At 42.7% G+C, this 19688-nt stretch overlaps 1 protein-coding gene across 1 annotated transcript in view; it reads left to right on the top strand.

Moving 5' to 3' along the window:
- The window catches only part of GFRA2 (GDNF family receptor alpha 2), a 391204-nt gene extending 379610 nt beyond the window's left edge, over positions 1–11594 (top strand). Inside the window, exons 8-9 of the mRNA XM_078666349.1 lie at positions 4975–5028; positions 10237–11594. Of these exons, the coding sequence (XP_078522475.1) occupies positions 4975–5028; positions 10237–10353 (171 nt within the window). The 3' untranslated portion in view covers positions 10354–11594. The remainder of the gene's footprint in view (positions 1–4974; positions 5029–10236) is intronic.
- Positions 11595–19688: the final 8094 nt, after the last annotated feature.

Raw genomic sequence — 19688 nt, 5'->3', positions numbered from 1 at the left:
TTGGGAGTGTGAGGTGACAAGCAGAGAATGAGGTGAGAGTCAATAGAAGGACGAAGAAGCAAAAAGGTGAGATGGACAAGAGAAGGAATTAGAAAAAGTAAGGGAGGAAAATCTAGAGAATGAGACAGTGAATTAAGGAAGAGTGAGGCAAAACAAGATGTAGAATAAATGAGACAGGGTGAGGGTTGGAAATGAAGAAAGAGAACTAATAGAGATGAAAATGTCAGAGCACAATGAAAAGAAACCAAAGGAAAAGTGGAGGAGGTAAAAGGTAAATAGGAGAACAAGAAAGAGACAAGCAAAGTGAGAGTATTGGAAAACCGATCAAAAGGAAGAGGTAAGAGAGACAGAGAGATGGACACGGGTAAAGGAAGCTAGTTAAACAAAGCAAGAAGTAATATGCAGAAGAGATTCTGTAGTAACAACACATCTGAAAGGGGAAAAAAGCATAGAAAAAGACAGAAAGGAGAAAAGGAAAAATAACGTGATACAGGAGAGTGAGGGAGATAGATGATGTGAAGAAACGAACAGAAAAGAGAAAAAAGTATGAAAGAGGTGTAACACATAAGTGGGATGGGAGGGAAACAGGACAAAAGATAAATTGAAGACTGAAAAAGAGCAAATGAAGTTATATGAGACAGAAAAAGCTAAAAAGAGAAAGTGCACAGAGCTCGAAGGAGTTGAAAAATGGAAGAAAGAGGAAACAAACTGTGGAGAGCAATAACAAATCAAAAGAGAAAATAAAACAGAACCCTGAGAAGAGAAAGAAAAATAAAGAAAAATACACAGATGGCTTGTCAGGGTCTTACCTGGCACGTCGCTGAATCTACCGAAGCCCTCCATGCTACTCAGAACATATCAGTGATATATGGGATTGCACCAAACCAACATCGTTGACGGTCACCTGATAATTTACTGTCTCTACCTTAACCCTATAGGCCTTAAGTAACAAAACTCTGACTGTGTGAAACCTGAGTGTTTCAGTACTGCCAATCCAGCTGTTCTGAGACATCTCCACCTTTCATTACAGTCCAGTCAATCTCTGCCCACCATTTCTTGGAGAAAGCGCATGATTTGTGTCTTCCGGATAGTCAGTCACTCTTGGGCAACCCTAATGAGATGTGGCAGGCTTGAGTAAGCTCCACGAGGCTTTGAGCATCTCCAATCCAGGTACTTGTAGTCACTTGTACGCATCTGTATAGGAACTCTCTGTGATAGGTCAATGTTTTGGGGATTTATGCTGCAAAGAGCACTGGCGACTACATGTCTGGTCACCCTTATCACATAGACTTTGGCAAAATATTTTAATCCACCCACCTGGATGCTCGTTAACGGGAGATTAATAACAAAGGTCTTGGTGAGACCATACAAATTCGAAGGCCACTCCACATAGGATGCTGCCATTTTTTTTTCTCCGATTTCAACTTATTAGGCTCCACATGTAATTAGCTGGAAGGCTCTGGCAACAGTCAGTAAGAAACTCTGCGTGGCCATCTTTGATGTATTTTTCCAGTTTCGTTGAAAAGAGTGCAGGGAAAATCGCCAGACTAACTGCCTCCAATTTGTTTTTAACATAATTACACCACGGAACTCGAATCATTTTAAATAGGAATGTGGCAAAAATGTAACTAAATTAAATGAATGTGCTTTTGTAAAGTGCCCTGATGCCTATCGAAACAAGTTTGCTGGATAGAACAAGGGATCTATCGTGTTTTGTTTGAAGAAGGGTCGTTCCTTCTCTTTTTGTGGAAAAATGGGGATTGTCCAAAAGGTGTATGGGGTATCATAACTTCTCGGTACAAAAGGGGGTGGTGATGGACGGAGCATATGAACCAATCAAACACTCACACCCAGTCAAAAGATCTGGGTTTGATCCATCACCGTTCTTTAGCCCACTCTGCCACCCCAGTTCAGACATGGCTATATGCAAATCAGTCTGACCCTGTGCCTCATGGGAACAGTCCAGCCAGAACTGCCAAGCCATGCCTTCCCTGGACCGGAAACAAGCTTCCGAGGACAGGTTTCTGGCATTACAGCCGTCTTCAGCCCGACTTGCTTGAATCCAGTGGCAAAGTGAGCAAGGGATTCACGTCTGAGCATACCCTGCCACACTTAAGGCGGCCAAAGCGGTACAAAAGGGGGTGGTGATGGACGGAGCATCTGAACCAATCAAACACTCACACCCAGTCAAAAGATCTGGGTTTGATCCATCACCATTCTTTAGCCCAGTCTGCCACCCCAGTTGAGACATGGCTATATGTAAATCAGTCTGGCCCTGTGCCTCATGGGAACAGTCTAGCCCGAACTGCCAAGCCATGCCTTCCCTGGACCGGAAACAAGCTTCCGAGGACCGGTTTCTGGCATTACAGCCGTCTTCAGCCCGGCTTGCTTGAATCCAGTGGCAAAGTGAGCAAGGGACTCACGTCTGAGCATACCCTGCCACACTTAAGGCGGCCAAAGCGGTACAAAAGGGGGTGGTGATGGACGGAGCATCTGAATCAATCAAACACTCACACCCAGTCAAAATATCTGGGTTTGATCCATCACCGTTCTTTAGCCCACTCTGCCACCCCAGTTCAGACATGGCTATATGCAAATCAATCTGACCCTGTGCCTCATGGGAACAGTCCAGCTTGAACTGCCAAGCCATGCCTTTCCTGGACCGGAAACAAGCTTCCGAGGACAGGTTTCTGGCATTACAGCCGTCTTCAGCCCGGCTTGCTTGAATCCAGGGGCAAAGTGAGCAAGAGACTCACGTCTGAGCATACCCTGCCACACTTAAGGCGGCCAAAGCGGTACAAAAGGGGGTGGTGATGGACGGAGCATCTGAACCAATCAAACACTCACACCCAGTCAAAAGATCTGGGTTTGATCCATCACCGTTCTTTAGCCCACTCTGCCACCCCAGTTCAGACATGGCTATATGCAAATCAGTCTGACCCTGTGCCTCATGGGAACAGTCCAGCCAGAACTGCCAAGCCATGCCTTCCCTGGACCGGAAACAAGCTTCCGAGGACAGGTTTCTGGCATTACAGCCGTCTTCAGCCCGACTTGCTTGAATCCAGTGGCAAAGTGAGCAAGGGATTCACGTCTGAGCATACCCTGCCACACTTAAGGCGGCCAAAGCGGTACAAAAGGGGGTGGTGATGGACGGAGCATCTGAACCAATCAAACACTCACACCCAGTCAAAAGATCTGGGTTTGATCCATCACCATTCTTTAGCCCAGTCTGCCACCCCAGTTGAGACATGGCTATATGCAAATCAGTCTGGCCCTGTGCCTCATGGGAACAGTCTAGCCCGAACTGCCAAGCCATGCCTTCCCTGGACCGGAAACAAGCTTCCGAGGACCGGTTTCTGGCATTACAGCCGTCTTCAGCCCGGCTTGCTTGAATCCAGTGGCAAAGTGAGCAAGGGACTCACGTCTGAGCATACCCTGCCACACTTAAGGCGGCCAAAGCGGTACAAAAGGGGGTGGTGATGGACGGAGCATCTGAATCAATCAAACACTCACACCCAGTCAAAATATCTGGGTTTGATCCATCACCGTTCTTTAGCCCACTCTGCCACCCCAGTTCAGACATGGCTATATGCAAATCAATCTGACCCTGTGCCTCATGGGAACAGTCCAGCTTGAACTGCCAAGCCATGCCTTTCCTGGACCGGAAACAAGCTTCCGAGGACAGGTTTCTGGCATTACAGCCGTCTTCAGCCCGGCTTGCTTGAATCCAGTGGCAAAGTGAGCAAGGGACTCACGTCTGAGCATACCCTGCCACACTTAAGGCGGCCAAAGCGGTACAAAAGGGGGTGGTGATGGACGGAGCATCTGAACCAATCAAACACTCACACCCAGTCAAAAGATCTGGGTTTGATCCATCACCGTTCTTTAGCCCACTCTGCCAGTTCAGACATGCTATATGCAAATCAGTCTGACCCTGTGCCTCATGGGAACAGTCCAGCCAGAACTGCCAAGCCATGCCTTCCCTGGACCAGAAACAAGCTTCCGAGGACAGGTTTCTGGCATTACAGCCGTCTTCAGCCCGGCTTGCTTGAATCCAGTGGCAAAGTGAGCAAGGGATTCACGTCTGAGCATACCCTGCCACACTTAAGGCGGCCAAAGCGGTACAACAGGGGGTGGTGATGGACGGAGCATCTGAACCAATCAAACACTCACACCCAGTCAAAAGATCTGGGTTTGATCCATCACCATTCTTTAGCCCACTCTGCCACCCCAGTTCAGACATGGCTATATGCAAATCAGTCTGGCCCTGTCCCTCATGGAAACAGTCCAGCCCGAACTGCCAAGCCATGCCTTCTCTGGACCGGAAACAAGCTTCCGAGGACCGGTTTCTGGCATTACAGCCGTCTTCAGCCCGGCTTGCTTTAATCCAGTGGCAAAGAGAGCAAGGGACTCACGTCTGAGCATACCCTGCCACACTTAAGGCGCCCAAAGCGGTATCATAACTTCTCAACACCACAGAATAAAATAGGGGGTCCAGTCAGTGTTCTCCTGTTATGTGATTGGGATAGATGCAGGGTTCCCCATACTTTCTGTAGGCCCAGGACCGTGGTTAAAAGGGACGTGGCTTGTCCCACTCAGGTCCTTTCTAGGGCAAAAGAAGAAGTTTCCTGTCCTGTCATTGGGGTGGAAGAAGAACTCTCCAATCATTTTCCTGGCTGGTACACTTTCATACAAGGTTGCCAATGCTTTGTATTAAAATTCACCCATTAAGAAAAATATTATCCCACTTTATCCCTCTCTAAACCCTTCCGGGCTGCTTGACCAGCGCAGCATCATTCCATATATTCTAATGGATGGCGTAATTAGCTGCCACTCCTGCATTGATTTAAGTTCTGGTTTACTGGGAAACTGTCCAGAATTCACCCATTAGCAATGAGAAAGAAGTTAAGCACAGGAAATCCAAGTATTGTATTGTAATTATATTCTTTTATCTCCTTTCTTTTCATGTTTTAGGAATATGGGCTAAAGCACAACAAATCCCAAGAGCTGAGTCCCTGCATTCCAGAAGTAAGTGCCTGGCTGTGCGCTGCGCTATGCATGCTTTCGCGATTGTCAAAAGCAGCAGGACTGTTGACTGGTTTACCAGTCTTAGATTCTGCGCACAGGAAATGAGGTAATATACTACAGTTTCTCCTTCCGACAGAAGTGTCAGTTATTCAATTTTAACCGGTACCAGACTGCCATAAACTGCCGGATGCCCCGCCTCACAACATTCGCAGTCCCCCACCTCAATTAGAGGTTCTGGAAAATTGACAAGTTCTTACCTGGCACTGCCCTCAGAACCTCATTGGTGGTGGACCACCCACCACAGCACCTCCACCTCAGATTCAGAGGGCTGCCCTGATTGTGGATACAATTCTTGTGCCTTCATTCCTATTTGCAGTTGCCATGTATGGAATGACGGTTGCAAACAGGGGAAAATTCAATGACCCACACACTCAGAGCAAGGTAAATTTATATCAGTGTCAGTGCTTTTTTGAGCTTTAGACACAAATCTTCACTTGTGGAGCGTTGTTGTCCAGCAGGGTCCTGATGTCGTCTGTGGTAGCGATGAGGGCGGTTTCGGTGCTGTGGTTGCTGTGGAATCTAGATTTGGACGAGTCCAGGGTGTTGTTCTCCTCGAGGAAGTGGGTCAGTTGTCTGTTGACAGTCTTCTCAATGACTTTCGCCAGGAACAGGAGCAGGGAGATGGGTCGGAAGTTCTTGAGGTCCTTTGGATCTGCCTTGTGTGTCTTGAGTAGGGCGTTGATCTCAGCGTATTTCCAGCTCTCTGGGAAGGTGGCGGTCTTGAAGGAGCTATTGAGGATCTTCCAGAGTTGGGGTGCGATGATGGAGCTTGCTTTGTTGAAGATGTGGTGGGGGCAGGGGTCGGATGGCGAGCCGGAGTGAATGGTGTTCATGATTTTGATGGTGTCCTCGTCGTTGATGTGGTTCCAGGAGAGCAGGAGGCTGGTGTGGCTGGAGGGTGGTGAGATTGAGGTGTCGGCCGCTGTCGCTGGGGTCTGGATGTTGAAGCTGTCATGGATGTCTGTGATCTTGCGGTGAAAGAATTTGGCTAGGGAGTCACAGAGGTCTTGCGACGGCGGGATGTCGTTGGAGCTGAGGTTGGCGAGTTCCTTCACGATGTTGAAGAGCTCTTTGCTGTTGTGCGCATTGTTGTTGATGCGTTCCTTGTCAGGAGTTGGAAGGGCAGTGTTATTGGGGAGGAGGAGAAGGAATATGGATGTGGGAAGAAGACCAGGGGGAACTGCCATAGGATTAGCACATGAAAGAGAATAAAGAACAGACTGATAGAAGGGCAGGTGATTACAAAAACTATCGTAGTGACAGAAAAGCAAGGAACTAGACGAAGACTGAAGAAAGGAACCTCAAATCATATCAATTCAAGAGCTGAAGTAATTTACAAAATCAGCAGTTTAGAAATGGGAAAGAAAAAAGGCAAGAAAAAAGGTATTCGCTGAGAAAAGGAAAATGGAAGTTAAGCTAAGTTGATAACTCAGTAATGATTTGTTAGTAATATTGTTAATTAAAAGAAGGTGGATCAGGGTGATAGAAAGAGTGAAGAGGACTGATGTGTGTTATTGAGAGGAGCATGAGACTTCTTCTAAATATTTTCTGCTCAGTGGTCCACAGTTAGAGAAGTTTTGATGGTAGGAGTAACCCATAGATGGAGATCTTTATAAGAAGGAATGGCAGGAGACAGAAGAGTAAAGCATATCCAATGCAGGGTGCATGGCCAAGACACAAGCTGAGGCAGCTGATTAGGATGGCTAGGCCAAAAGAATTTGATGGGAATGAGATAAGGCTAGTGTTGAAGTCACAGAAGTGCAAGATCATGGTACAGGAAAGACAATGGAAGACCATACGAAACAGAAGATGGAACAAACAAGGACAAGATAGAAGGAAATGGTCATCAAAATAATAGGATGAAAGGAGACCATTATGTTGAAAATAGTTGATAGATGATACAATTTAGATATATGTGGTGGATATAAACTTGGGGGAAGATAATTTACAAACCGAAACAGAATGCATTTGAGAAAAAAAGTATCTTGAGTGATGTGCAAATGGAAGTTGACGTCAGCAAGAAGAAAGAAATGGGAAAAGAGGAAGAAATGATAGTGAACATTTTCTCACAAGAAGAGAAAGGGTTAAATAGATGGTACACAACCAGCAAATTAAAGGGTATATGGTTTTGGAAAGTAGAGGAAATTAAATATAAACAATGTGACAGGAAGGCAAGGAGGTGTAAGAGTCGAAGAAGAATGATGGAGGATCCCCAATGCCATCACCAGTATCAAATGAACCAGGAGCATGCTAAATGCAAATTCAGTAATACATACAGCAACATGGGCACTAGTGTTATAGAGCATTACCATGTTTTTGAAATACAGGGAAATTCCAGACTGAGTCTTGAGAAAGATTGATAATTATTTATTGGATTTATTAAGAAGCAAATAAGCTGTCCAGTAGGCTGTGAACTGAGTAGGAAAAGGAGAAGTGATTGGGGGAGATATCAAATTTGACAGACAACTGGGCCAAGGTGGTTGAGGTGGAGAGATGAAGCAGAACGTCTGAAGACTTATTGTTTTACATATCATCACCCATCTATTTAACTTGCATCTTTCATGGTTGACAAATCAGCTACAGTGACTTCTTCTGGATTTTAAGTAGGTTGGAATTGTAAGCATTAGTGGAGGCACAGTAGCCAATAAGGTACTGCAAGAAGTTCTTATAAAAACTATGCCTCTACAAAGCAGCCAGCTAGGTGAGGATTACTCATGTGAGACCAGAAGGGACAATACCCTGCCCCAGCAGACACCAGGTTCTTCGGAAAATCCAGGTTTTATGTGATTTCCTAAATTGAATATAGGAATCCGACGTGCGCAGGTAAGGGGGGAGGGTGTTCCAGAATTGAGGAGCCAGTGTAGTGTATCTAAGACCGCCGTGTTTTTTCCGTTTAAAAGAGTGGGATACCAACAAATTCTTGTTGGAGGAGCGTAGATCACTGGGGGGGGGGGAAGATACCGCTGGGTGTTTAGAGCAATGAAAGCGGTGCCGCGACCTGATAAGTCTTTGTAAATAGTACAGCCCAGCTTGAACAAGCAGCGTTGGGGAATAGGTAGCCAATGCATACTTTTCAACAGTGGTTTCTCGTGAGAGTGCTTTGGCTGTCCAAGAATGAGTCTGACTGCCTGATTCTGAACCCGTTGCAGGCGGTGTGCTTGATACACAGGAATACCCAGGTAGAGGGAGTTGGCGTAGTCAATATGCGAGATGACCAAGGCAAGGACCACTTGGGTCAGGGCTTCGATGGAGAGGAATCTACTGATTTTCCGGATTCTTCGCAGATGAAAAAAGCATGCTGACACCACCGAACTAACCTGAGCCTTCATAGAGAGATCACTAATGATCATAATTCCCAGGCTTTTTACTGACAGGACCGGGACAGGGGGGCTCCCTAGTGAGAGAGGCTAAAATCTGGAATTCCACGGGTTAGTCACGCCACCAGTAAGAATCAACTCTGTTTTGTCTGGATTTAATTTGAGTTGATTAGCATTCATCCAGCCACTAATAAAGTTCATTGTAGATTGAAAGTTAGTGATAGATGAGGTTGATGGATCCTACATAAACTTTTGTGAATGTCCTGATTTTCATGCAAATGTGGGGAAAGGTTCTTACAAATTGAACAACTTCGAACACTGCTACTGAGTACCAAATTCACATTATAAATTAAGCTAAAGGTAATTGTGAAATTGTGCAAATGTTTCAAATTATTAATTCATAGAAGATAAATACATGCACATTTTGAAAGCACAAGGTGCCCAGTTCATCTTTGCACCTTCAGCCCACCTTTTAATAACTCAGCAGTAAACAGTACACCCTCCTCCTTCATATTCATTTGCCTAACCTGAACCGCGTGGTACCGGAGCTGAAACTAACTAAAACAAAGTAATTGTGGTATATATCGAGTAGAGACCAACATTCTGCTCACTGTACACAAAGGGGCCCCGATACCACTCACTGAATTTAGAAATATGTATTTCTAATTTTGATAAACTTTCATAGGTATACTTAGGATTGGGTGCAGGCCAAATTTCTCCTCATATAATAAACATAATATTTGTGAAATTATATAAACTTATGTGTTATGCAATTGCCCTTTTCTACTATCTCCCATAAACATTTTTAAAAAGGCACGCGAGATACCAGCTGTAGCCTCATTCAAGCAGAAAATGTCTCAGCCACAGTACACACCAGTTTCACAGTTTTCAGAAGACATTTTCCACTCAAACTAACATTCCATAAGAATGATAAGAGCTACAAGGAGAAAACACAAAATAAAAAACTTATTTAAATTAAATTATACAGGATTATGACTTTGTAATATTAATTTCACGCAAGCCTAGCTATGATCGTCTGACCATGAGCACGCTCCACAGTGGGACACAATAAGCCATAGAGGTCCTGGATGACCCCAGTGAGGCTCCATGCTTTACTTTTGGGGACCCTGTAGTCCAACAAATGAATGCAGGATGTGTAACGGCCAAACATCTATTACTGACTAGGAAAATTCTTTCTGCCTACAGCACGTTCGTAGCCAATCTGTAGCTCATTTTGTTAGGGCCTGGGCAAACGCACATGTCTGTGATGAGCGCCTGCATTTTCCACATTTTAATGTGTTCAGCGGCAGCCTGCGCAGGCAAGCGCGGTGGGGGAGGCCGATGGCGGGCGGGTTGAGAGGGGGGAAGTCGACAGATGAAGGAATAGGTAGAATTAAATAAATAAATAAACCCTATTCCGTCATCTATCTACTTCCCCCCCCGCCTGGCCCAGCTCCACCTCCCCACAGTGCTTTCCTGCACCCGCCACGACTGCATGTGTCCTAGTTGCAGAAGTGATGCTGATGACTTCAGTCGCACCAGTGCATAGCACAAAATGTAGCCAAACATCAAAGCATGTCAACAGAAAATTAAAATACCTTGCATAGTTTTGTGAGCAGATTTCTCATGTTGGAAGTAGCTGTGAAGATAACCTGAACCTTTTATTGGGACCATGAAACATGGTAATTAAAAAACACAAAAAAGCAGAAGGTGGGAATTGTATCACTGAGTGGGACCTATCTCTTTGTATCTTCTAGACCATGAAACATGGTAGCAGACGCTGGGAAGTGCATCACTTTGTGGAACCTAACTCTCTCTTTTTATCTTCTAGACGCAATTGACGACGGACATCATGAGCTACATTGACGAGAAGTCACATGGTGTTCAGCTGAACGGCTGGCGATCTTTGGCGGCGTTCTCTTTCCTAATCCTCAAACTGGCTTTATAAAATCTGGAAGCAAGAATGTGAGAGCAACAGAAACAGCCTGGGGTCGGGGAGGGGGAAGAATGTTTGCAAATATATGGTCTCAAACTCAAAAAAACTGGTTTTCCGCCAAGTTCCAAAACCGAAACCTAGAACTGGACGCACCTTGTTCAGAGTTACCAAGAGACAATATGAAGCGGGAGGGCATGCAAGCATAGGCTGTGTCTTGGAGTGGAGTAAATTGCGAGTTTATTTTTTTCCCCATGGAGGACACCTTAATTTCTGAGAAAGACCCATAACTGTGACGGAGACAGTGCGACAGGAGATAGGAGATAGAAACGAGTGCTTTTTGGCATCTCAAAGTGCTGAACCTCAATGCAAGCCTCAAGAAACTCTGAGGTGGATGGAAGAGTGTTAAGAAGGTGAATAAGAGGTGCATCTCGCTACCTTGGCTCCAGGACTGCCTTGAAGGAGCTGAGGAAACAGGTTTATGAAAATTGTTCTTAAAAATCTACGTGTGCTCAACACTGTTTGGCAACCATTTGTGGTCTCTTGTTCGGATTCCTCATCTTCATTAGAGCAAGGGAGTGAAGAAGAGGAAGGTGGCATCGCCCCCTCTAACAGCCATTGGGCCATCTCCACTGGTGCAATCTACAGTCAAAAGTGTAGTTCATTTTTCAGGGGAGCTAACCGCCTTTTCAGCGTCTGTCTCAAAGACTTGCTATGACTTTGAAAATACACAAAACTTAACAAGGGGATAGCTGAAGAAAGAAGAAAATATTGCTTTGTTTGAATTATATTCCTTTCTATTCCTTTCATTGTTTAATTGAACTTAAAGGAAATAAGCAAGACAGCGTGAAATTGTTCAAATATTCTGATTGTCCTTTTCTGAATTTTCTTCCAGCAACTTTTATTTTTTTTTGGTTATCATTCGCCTCCACAAACCGTGTTGCTAGTCTGGTACCCCTCATTTCACGGTCTATATGTATATATATATTTAGCCTATATATACATATATGGGTATACACATAGTCATATCTCGTGCGTTATTCTTCCTTTCCCTACTTCTTTTTTTAAAGAACAAAATAAGAAAAAACTAATGTATTACTGTAAAGTTTATTTTTTTTAATGATGTCTATAAACTAGAAAAACATAAAACAGATGAAAAAAGAAAACCTCAATTTACTGGGCCTGTTCGTCAGTGTTGATGAGGAAAAGGGCATACTCTTAGGAAAAATGAGTGAATAAATGATACAACAAGCTGAGACTTCTTTGTTTTATGTGTTCCCTACCATGATGAAGGAATATGGTGTTTCTGCTGAGTAGACGTCAGTTATTGCATCCATATATTCATGGGTTCAACTTCAGGAAGAGATATCTTAGCCTCGTACGCCTTGATAAGGGTAGAACTGTTTTTTTATTAGAAGAGGGAATATAATGGCCTGTAACTTTGCCATACCGCCACACTTTTCTAATATTCACTAAGCTTTTTTAAAAATGTTTTGCCTACTAGGAACTTTTATACATAGATTAATGACGACCATCTAGTTCGTAGAGCCAGAAAAAAAACATTGTAATTGGACACATAAGATCATCTTGCTACACAAAACAAAGAAAGTCAACACAATAAAAAAAATCAGAACGAATATTCATGCTAAAATTAAAAACTTAAAAAGTCATGAAATGTCCCAATGAAAGTAACTCTGCAATTTGGCCCTTTCAGTGCATAGAGAGCCCAGGTTAATTTTCCATCTGTCCCTATAAAGTGATTTATAGAAATACAAGGTCTAGTGTAACTCTGCCTATCTGAGGGAATCAAGACAAGAATTACCCATTTGCTCTGTACTTCCACATGGGAAACCGCCTTTATAACGATGGCTGAACCCCACATGCCTTACCACACAGGCTTTACCATGTATGCGTATTCAGCAAGCATGCCTTTACCATGCAGGATTTAATAACAAATTTGCTTTCACCATACATGACTTTACAATGAATTTTGTTGTAAAGGCATGACTGTTGAAGGCATATGTGTGGTAAAAGTTTAACATGTATATGTAAGTATTTTGCAGGCAAGTATTACGTGTCTTGTGTGTGTGTATATATATATATATGTGTATATATATATATATATATATATATATACACACAGACAGACACACACACACACAAACAGAGTAGCAGCTCCTCGAGGGAGTGCTGTGAAAAGGGGCGGAAGAAGGGCAGGATGGGAGGTAGTAAACTCCGGCATACGGCCGAAGGGAAATAATTTAAGGAAATAAATAAATAAAACGAATTACATTGCACGCGCTGCATCGCCATTTGCTATACCCATGACCAAATGTGAACATAAAACAATGGCATATGTTTAAATACTGCGCTTCCTAAGAATAGAATGCTAGGTGGTAGAATTAACCAATCCTGACTGACTGACAAGAAGTGCACCAAAAATCTGGAATAATATTTTGTAATGAATCTTCAAAAATGTGGTGTTTCTCCTTTTCTTTCTCACATAGCAATATGCCAATAGTGAAGTTGGGTTGTGGTTTTTACTCTCCAGGCTGACCTGGGTTTAAGGACACCTGTCCTGTACATCATCACCTTGAAAAGCTTTGGAATATTTCTCTCTGAAGATTGTTCGTAAGCATGAAATGCACATCAACGGAAGAATGCTGGGACTGTACTAAATATTTATAAAATCTAAAAGCACAATGGCTAGTTGGGACCATGTCTTCTGCGCACCTGATTTACAGTGCTTAGTTTGTGAATGAGTAAGTGCTGGTGCACAAAGCTGTGCACAGAAGCCCATGTCCAGCACTATCGAAGGTCGGGTTGCCGAACGCTAAGGCTGTGCAGTCTTGATTCCACTTCACGCCTCTTTCATCCACAACCAGACACTCCCTCCCCCTATTATCTCATTGTTCAGGTTCTTTTTCATCCCAACTTTCTTTCTTTGGCACAGTTTTTTATGTGTTTCTCTTACTTCTTCTTTCTCCCTTACAATTGTTCTCTCTCTTTCTCTGGGTAAAAGTGTGATGTGGAAAAATAACAATGGTCTGGAAAAATAAGTGCCAGTGGGTCCCACCTGCAAACGCCGGCTCAAATTAAGCACTGCCTATTTGCATAAACAGTATTTTGAGGACCAAGTGTACAATAACGCCTGAGGAGATTTGCAGGGTTGCCTAAAAAGCAACCTGTGCCAGGGAGCAGATGGAGTGTGCTGCAGGAATCTCTAAGGAGACCAGGCGTGGCTTTGATTGCAATAGTTTTTTGGGTTACACAGTCTAATGGAAGCAGTAAAGTCAAGAAATGTCTGAAAGAAGTCACACAAAAATTAAGTTTAGGTTTGACACAGTTTGGGATACATTTGTACTCCAGGACAATATAAAAACAAAGCAAATATTTATAGAGATATGCCTCTCATAGGACATGGGTGGCATTTTAGACTCCATGACACTTTGTGAAGGATATTGCAGATGGATGATTATATCAGGTTTTTTAAATATCTGCTGTTTTACATGGTTGTTTAGGGGGTAGGTTGTTGACTGTTAGAGTGTACAAATAAGGAAGCTAGCATATTTTTTGAGAGTTGTTACAAGAAAACTGTTTTCTGCATAGCTGTGGCTTTGTCCAAAACAACAGCTCTTTATCCATGGCCAGAATCCACAAGCATACAGATTCTTCAATCCCATCAGAAATCTGAACAAGCTCTAATGAAACTAAGTTAATAGCTTTCATATGGTTTTGTTGAGAGCTGTCTTATTACCCATAAATCTGTTCAACAAATGAGCATAGCACCTAAGCTCCACACTTTTTAAGATAGTGTGAAAATCCAAACAAGTCTAAAATGGTCTAATTAGCACCAAGGTATTCTACAAACATGCATAGCACTGACGCTCTGCACTTTTTTTTACTCCCAGGACTCAGACAGTTCCCAAATATTACCTACCACAGTCTTGGACACAGGCAGTCAGTCATTAAACACTGTTCCCCACAGGCCAGTTTAAAGTTGTGCTATCAAAAAAGAGGGCACAGCACCGAATCTGCACGCACTCACATCATGGACGACATCTTAAAGTTCCTAGACCATGATGAATCTTGCTTATTGATTCCCTTTTGACTTATCTTCTGCCTTTGACACTGTGACCATATCAAACTACTATCTACTCTAGAACACAGGATGGGCTTATCAGGGTCGGTATTGAATTGGTTTACTTCCTTCCTTCAAAACAGATCCCAAAGAATCAAGATGAATCAATCTCTTTCTCAGCCCCATACAATAACTATATGGGTTCCACAGGGGTCCGCTCTATCACCCATCCTGTTCAATTTATTCTTGGAACCGTTAGCAAATGCCTTGAACTCCGCGAACATTCTTTCTCATATGTATGCAGAAGACACTCAACTGTATCTGAAAATCACCTCCCCAGAAGACATCATCTTACTCAACTCAATCCTGATGAACACTCTAAACTGGCTCACTGAGAACTACCTCATACTCAACACATCCAAAACTGAATTCCTTCTCATCACTCCCCCTAATCACATTTTCAAGATTGACCTTTGGATAAATAACCTCACAGCCTTCAACTGCTCCCCCCACATTATTGACTGAGCTAAATCCCTAGGAATCATGCTAGACACGCACTTGAATATGAAGAACCATATCAGCAATGCAACCAAGGGAGCTAAACATCAGTTGAGTATACTAAGGAATCTCAAACCATTCCTTCCACAGAAAGACTTCAAATTGGCGGGCAAGCTCTAGTTTTGCCAAGACTAGACTACGGTAGCTCCACGCTATGTGGTCTCCTCAAACAGAGCCTGGCCCCACTAAGGGCTTCCCTTAATGCCACAGCTAGACTGATTACTGGGACAAAAAGAAAAGAACACATATCCACAGCCCTAAAATTCCTAACCTGGTTATCTTACGAGGCCAGAATTCAGTCAAAAATTGCCTGTATGATGCACAAAGCCCTTCGTTTCAAGACCCCCATCTATCTGGTTCAAAAACTAGAACTATCAGGGGGCCTCAGGGCATCACGAAGTGCAAGTACAATGCTCCTGAAACCACACAATTTCCACAAAAAGAGATAGAGTAACAGAACCTTCTCTGGCATGGCCCCAAAGATTTGGAACTCTCTTCCTCCGGAAATTCGTACAATCTCCTCCACTGCTTCCTTCAAAAAGGAAGTGAAAAAAATCCTAATGCTCAATTTCCTGCCTGACTCAGCCTTGCCTTCTAGACTCCATTACTGCCCTCTATTCGGCCATCTTGATTGACTTGTGACATGGTTATATACCTGGGAAGAACATCGTTCGCATGCATTGTACATACATGTGTTGGAATGTTCCTCACCCATTACTGTATCCGCCCTACCCTTATGTGAAGAGTTCCGATACCTAAATGAGTCTTGCATGTGTCTTGCATAATTATGTAATGAATATTTTTCTTCCCAATACTGTATCCCTCTTACTCAAAACTGTGAAGCCCTCTGATACCTGTATGGGCCACATTCCCGCTATATAAAACTTAATAAATAAAAAACAAAAATAAAATAAATTGACATTATAGAAACCATGCAAGGCAGCACTTATCAAGCAACACTGGTTTATCTCCTGAAAATCACATAAGAATCCTATACAAATTAAGCCAACTTAGATCATCACAAACAATAAAACTACATAAAGAGGATTCTATATAATGTAAAATCTGCAAAGTTTCACTACCCGCTGATTGCCTTCCTCATTAGCCATATGAATATCAACTTAATATGTATCATTGAGCTATGGCAAAAACCACAATTACAATAAATCATAGACCCTCTACTACCACCTGATATAACATTACAAGTCCAGATAGAAACACTCAATTCCAAGGAAAACTACCCAACAATTCTTTACATTCTTAACCAACAAATTAACACCAGTAAATAACTGCTCAATTTTAATAGCCTACATGCAGCACTCTCGGTGTCACCATCCAATACCTACTATTCACACCTGGTGTAAATCCAAAGCACAAAAACAACTTCATTTAAAACTAACCAATGAACAAATGATACTACATTTAAATGATTATATGGGTGACTTTAATATTGATTGGGGCAAAGAATCATCAAAATTATCCATTACCTAAGATGCCCTGCTCATACTTCACTACCTGAAGCATCGATCCTCCAGCCCAATGCACATAAAGGTTTACATACTAGGTTGAATATTTTTAACAACAGAACCACTTATTTATTCCAAGTCACATCAACACCATGAAATCTCAATATCACCAATTAACTCAAAAAAAGAAATCATAGGATAACCCGCTGAAAAATATAACTCAGTCCTCAATAGAATCCATCTTTTATCCAAAATCAGATGCTCTTAGCTTAAAAAGTGAAAATGGCCATCTAATAGCTGAACACCAAAACGAACTTGAATACTGGGACTTTGTAATCAAGCACTTAACTAATTTGAATCCTTTCTTGTCAATAGAAGCCAATTGGTAAACATTGGTGTACATCTGAGAGTACATTGAGAGTCCTCAAGTTTCTACATCAAAAATGAATTAAAAAACTCAATATTGGTGGGTTCTGAAATGTTTCGGCTCTAACTGAAAAGTCACTTGGCCTCACGATTGACTCCAATTTATCTTCATGATTGACTGCAGTTTATTTTTTGATCTTCAAATCGACAAGCTGAAGCTCAAAATAGGATGCCTAACTCACGAAATCAATCGGAAGATCCAACTTCCCAGCTAACCTTCTATCACTGTCTGGGAGCCCCAGATATTGCAGACGCAAAACCATCCTTCTACTCTTGCCACCCAAGTTCTAAACAAAACAAGCAGAAAACAGATCCTTCACAGGAACAGCAACAAGCTAAGGACCTTTCTACCAATCCATGTGAGACAGCAACCAATTTACTCTTATTAAATATGGGATGATAACCTTTCTATTTACAATGAATCTAATCTAAATATTTGTTAACAATTTGTATTATTCCCACACTGGACTTGAAACTCCCTTGTTATGTGCATACACTTCTTTTAACAATCTCTACGCACCACAGATATCCCTCTCGTCCCACTCTACTTGGGTATGACACTGCTGACTGTTACAAGTTAAGAATCTAAGGTTCGTTGTATGGTTGTTAAAACTTTAAGGAGCATTAATACTACTTGGTGAAGTTATACTCTATACACTTGTCAAATAAATAAATAAAATTGATGATATTTTACTTTGGCCTACTTAACACAGGAAGATGCCAGTGGGTAAGAAGCAGCCATGTGCATATGTTCTGCTTTTTCTCCTGAGTAGGCTGAAACACTGTAAGTATACATTTTCTCAGGTGCTTGATCCTGAAAGTTACCAAAAGGTACAGAGTATGATTTCACAAAAAACTCTTTAAAAAATCATGGGTGGGACATATATTATTTGGTAGCAGATATTATACTAGGGAAACAGAAGACCCATAGCTATAAACCTTGCTATTGCAGACCCTAAGGAATTTACCAGAGAGTGGAACACCTCTCCTCTTCTGAACGCCTTGCCAGGAAAACCTTTGGGAAATTGGGTTTCCTGGCTTTCCATGAGATTGCTCCAAGATGGCCTTCCCTGCACAGGAGCATATTTTTGCAGAAGGTAGGCTAAGCTTTTTGTTTCACTGAATCTCCAGATTGGGAGCTTCGAAATCATGTTTTCAATGAGTCTGAAATCCCAACAGGCACAAAATATAAAAAATTAGTCTCATCAGTTTAAAAAGAATCTCTGGAAAGCTGGGTTGCTTTAGAAGCGGCTTGGGGAAATTAAATAGCTGCATCCAGTCTCACACGCTAGCCTGACACCTCTGTTAGATCAACCATCACCTCACCCACATCTCCCATATCTGCCAAGCCAGAGGCTGTACCTTTTCCTATCTCAGTGCCAAAGCCTGGAATGACCTTCCTTACCACATAAGAACTCCAGCTCCATAATAGAGTTCCATAAGAAACTTAAAACTTGACACTTCCAGTAGATCCTAGATAGGTCTACACCCCCTTGGAGGGCACCAGGATACCCTCCCAGGTGATATATGCACCGTAAAGATAGCCATAACATAACAACACATCCCAGTACGGAAACATCGCAGGTTAATATTTTCAGATTTTGCAAGTCGCAAGTAATCTATGGTGTTAGGAAACTTCCCCCTACCAACTGGCTCAGAAGACTATGAAGAATAAGGGTTGTCATAAAAATTCAGCAAAAGCAGACTTTGCATTCTGACTCCTCTTAGCAGCACTTAACTGAGAAAAGTGCAGGACTGTGTGTATTTACTCTTGTCTCCTGGGTATAAGGGTGTTACCTATATACTGGCTTTCAATACATTGAAAGCCAATAAATCGAGGCTAACAGACCCTGAAACCTAGGTAGCAATGTTAATATATTTGAACAAATTCTCATTGTACTGACAGTGTCAGGTAGAGCTCCGTTGATGGCAAATGTCGACCCTCGGAGATAATAGAGAAGCACAAAAACATTTTCAGATTCTGCCAGACAGAGGGAGTCTATTGATGACCAGTTAGCAAGCTCTTCTAGTTTGTTTCCCGAGGCGACTTCATGGAAAAAGCCCCCCTTAGGATAATGATAACTGGTGAGCATGGATTAAAATAGCTTATTCATGTATGTGTCTTGGGTCTGTCTCACTCCTTCTCGCTGATTCTCCCTCTCACCAGATTTGATCTGGTGCTTATTCCATCATTTGAGGTTTTTTTACACTGCTGTGAACCAGTCTCACTCTCGCCTCCTTTGCCACTCTCTTTCACTCACCCGTCTACATCCCTGTATCTCCTGTGCCTCTCATCTAATGCTCCCCTTTGTGCCTTTGGTGTTTTCCTTTCTTGCACGCTCATCTCCATTGCGCACGTGCACTATCTCTCTCTCCCCTGTGCATCTGAGGTATCAAGCATCTCTTTCTAACTTCTATTCCAATAATGTGTACATCACCTCATGCCTCTCATAGGTCTTTCATTTTTTAGTCTCTGTTTTCCCGTTCTTCCACCCCTACACGTTTGATCCAACTCTCACCTCTATGCCTCTGCTCTTCCCATCCCTCCCAGTACCTATGTATTGTGGTCATCACAATTGCTCTCACCAGCTCTTAGACCTATGCTCCAGATCACTCTATTTTCACCCTTGCTGTGATTTTCAAGGCACCAGTGTGCCTCTGTTCACTCTGTTTCTCGCCTCCCCACTTGCCTTTGGTGTTTCCAAGTTTCAACATTGTGCCTCTGATTTCTCCCTTTCTCACTGCTATATATTTGATTTCTGGGAGGAATGACCAGATTTTGAAAGCCAAAAAAACTGGGACATTTCTCCAACATAGAA

Source organism: Lissotriton helveticus, chromosome 11 (assembly GCF_964261635.1).
Source record: "Lissotriton helveticus chromosome 11, aLisHel1.1, whole genome shotgun sequence".
Lineage (NCBI taxonomy): Eukaryota > Metazoa > Chordata > Amphibia > Caudata > Salamandridae > Lissotriton > Lissotriton helveticus.
This window is presented reverse-complemented; position numbering and strand designations above follow the sequence as displayed.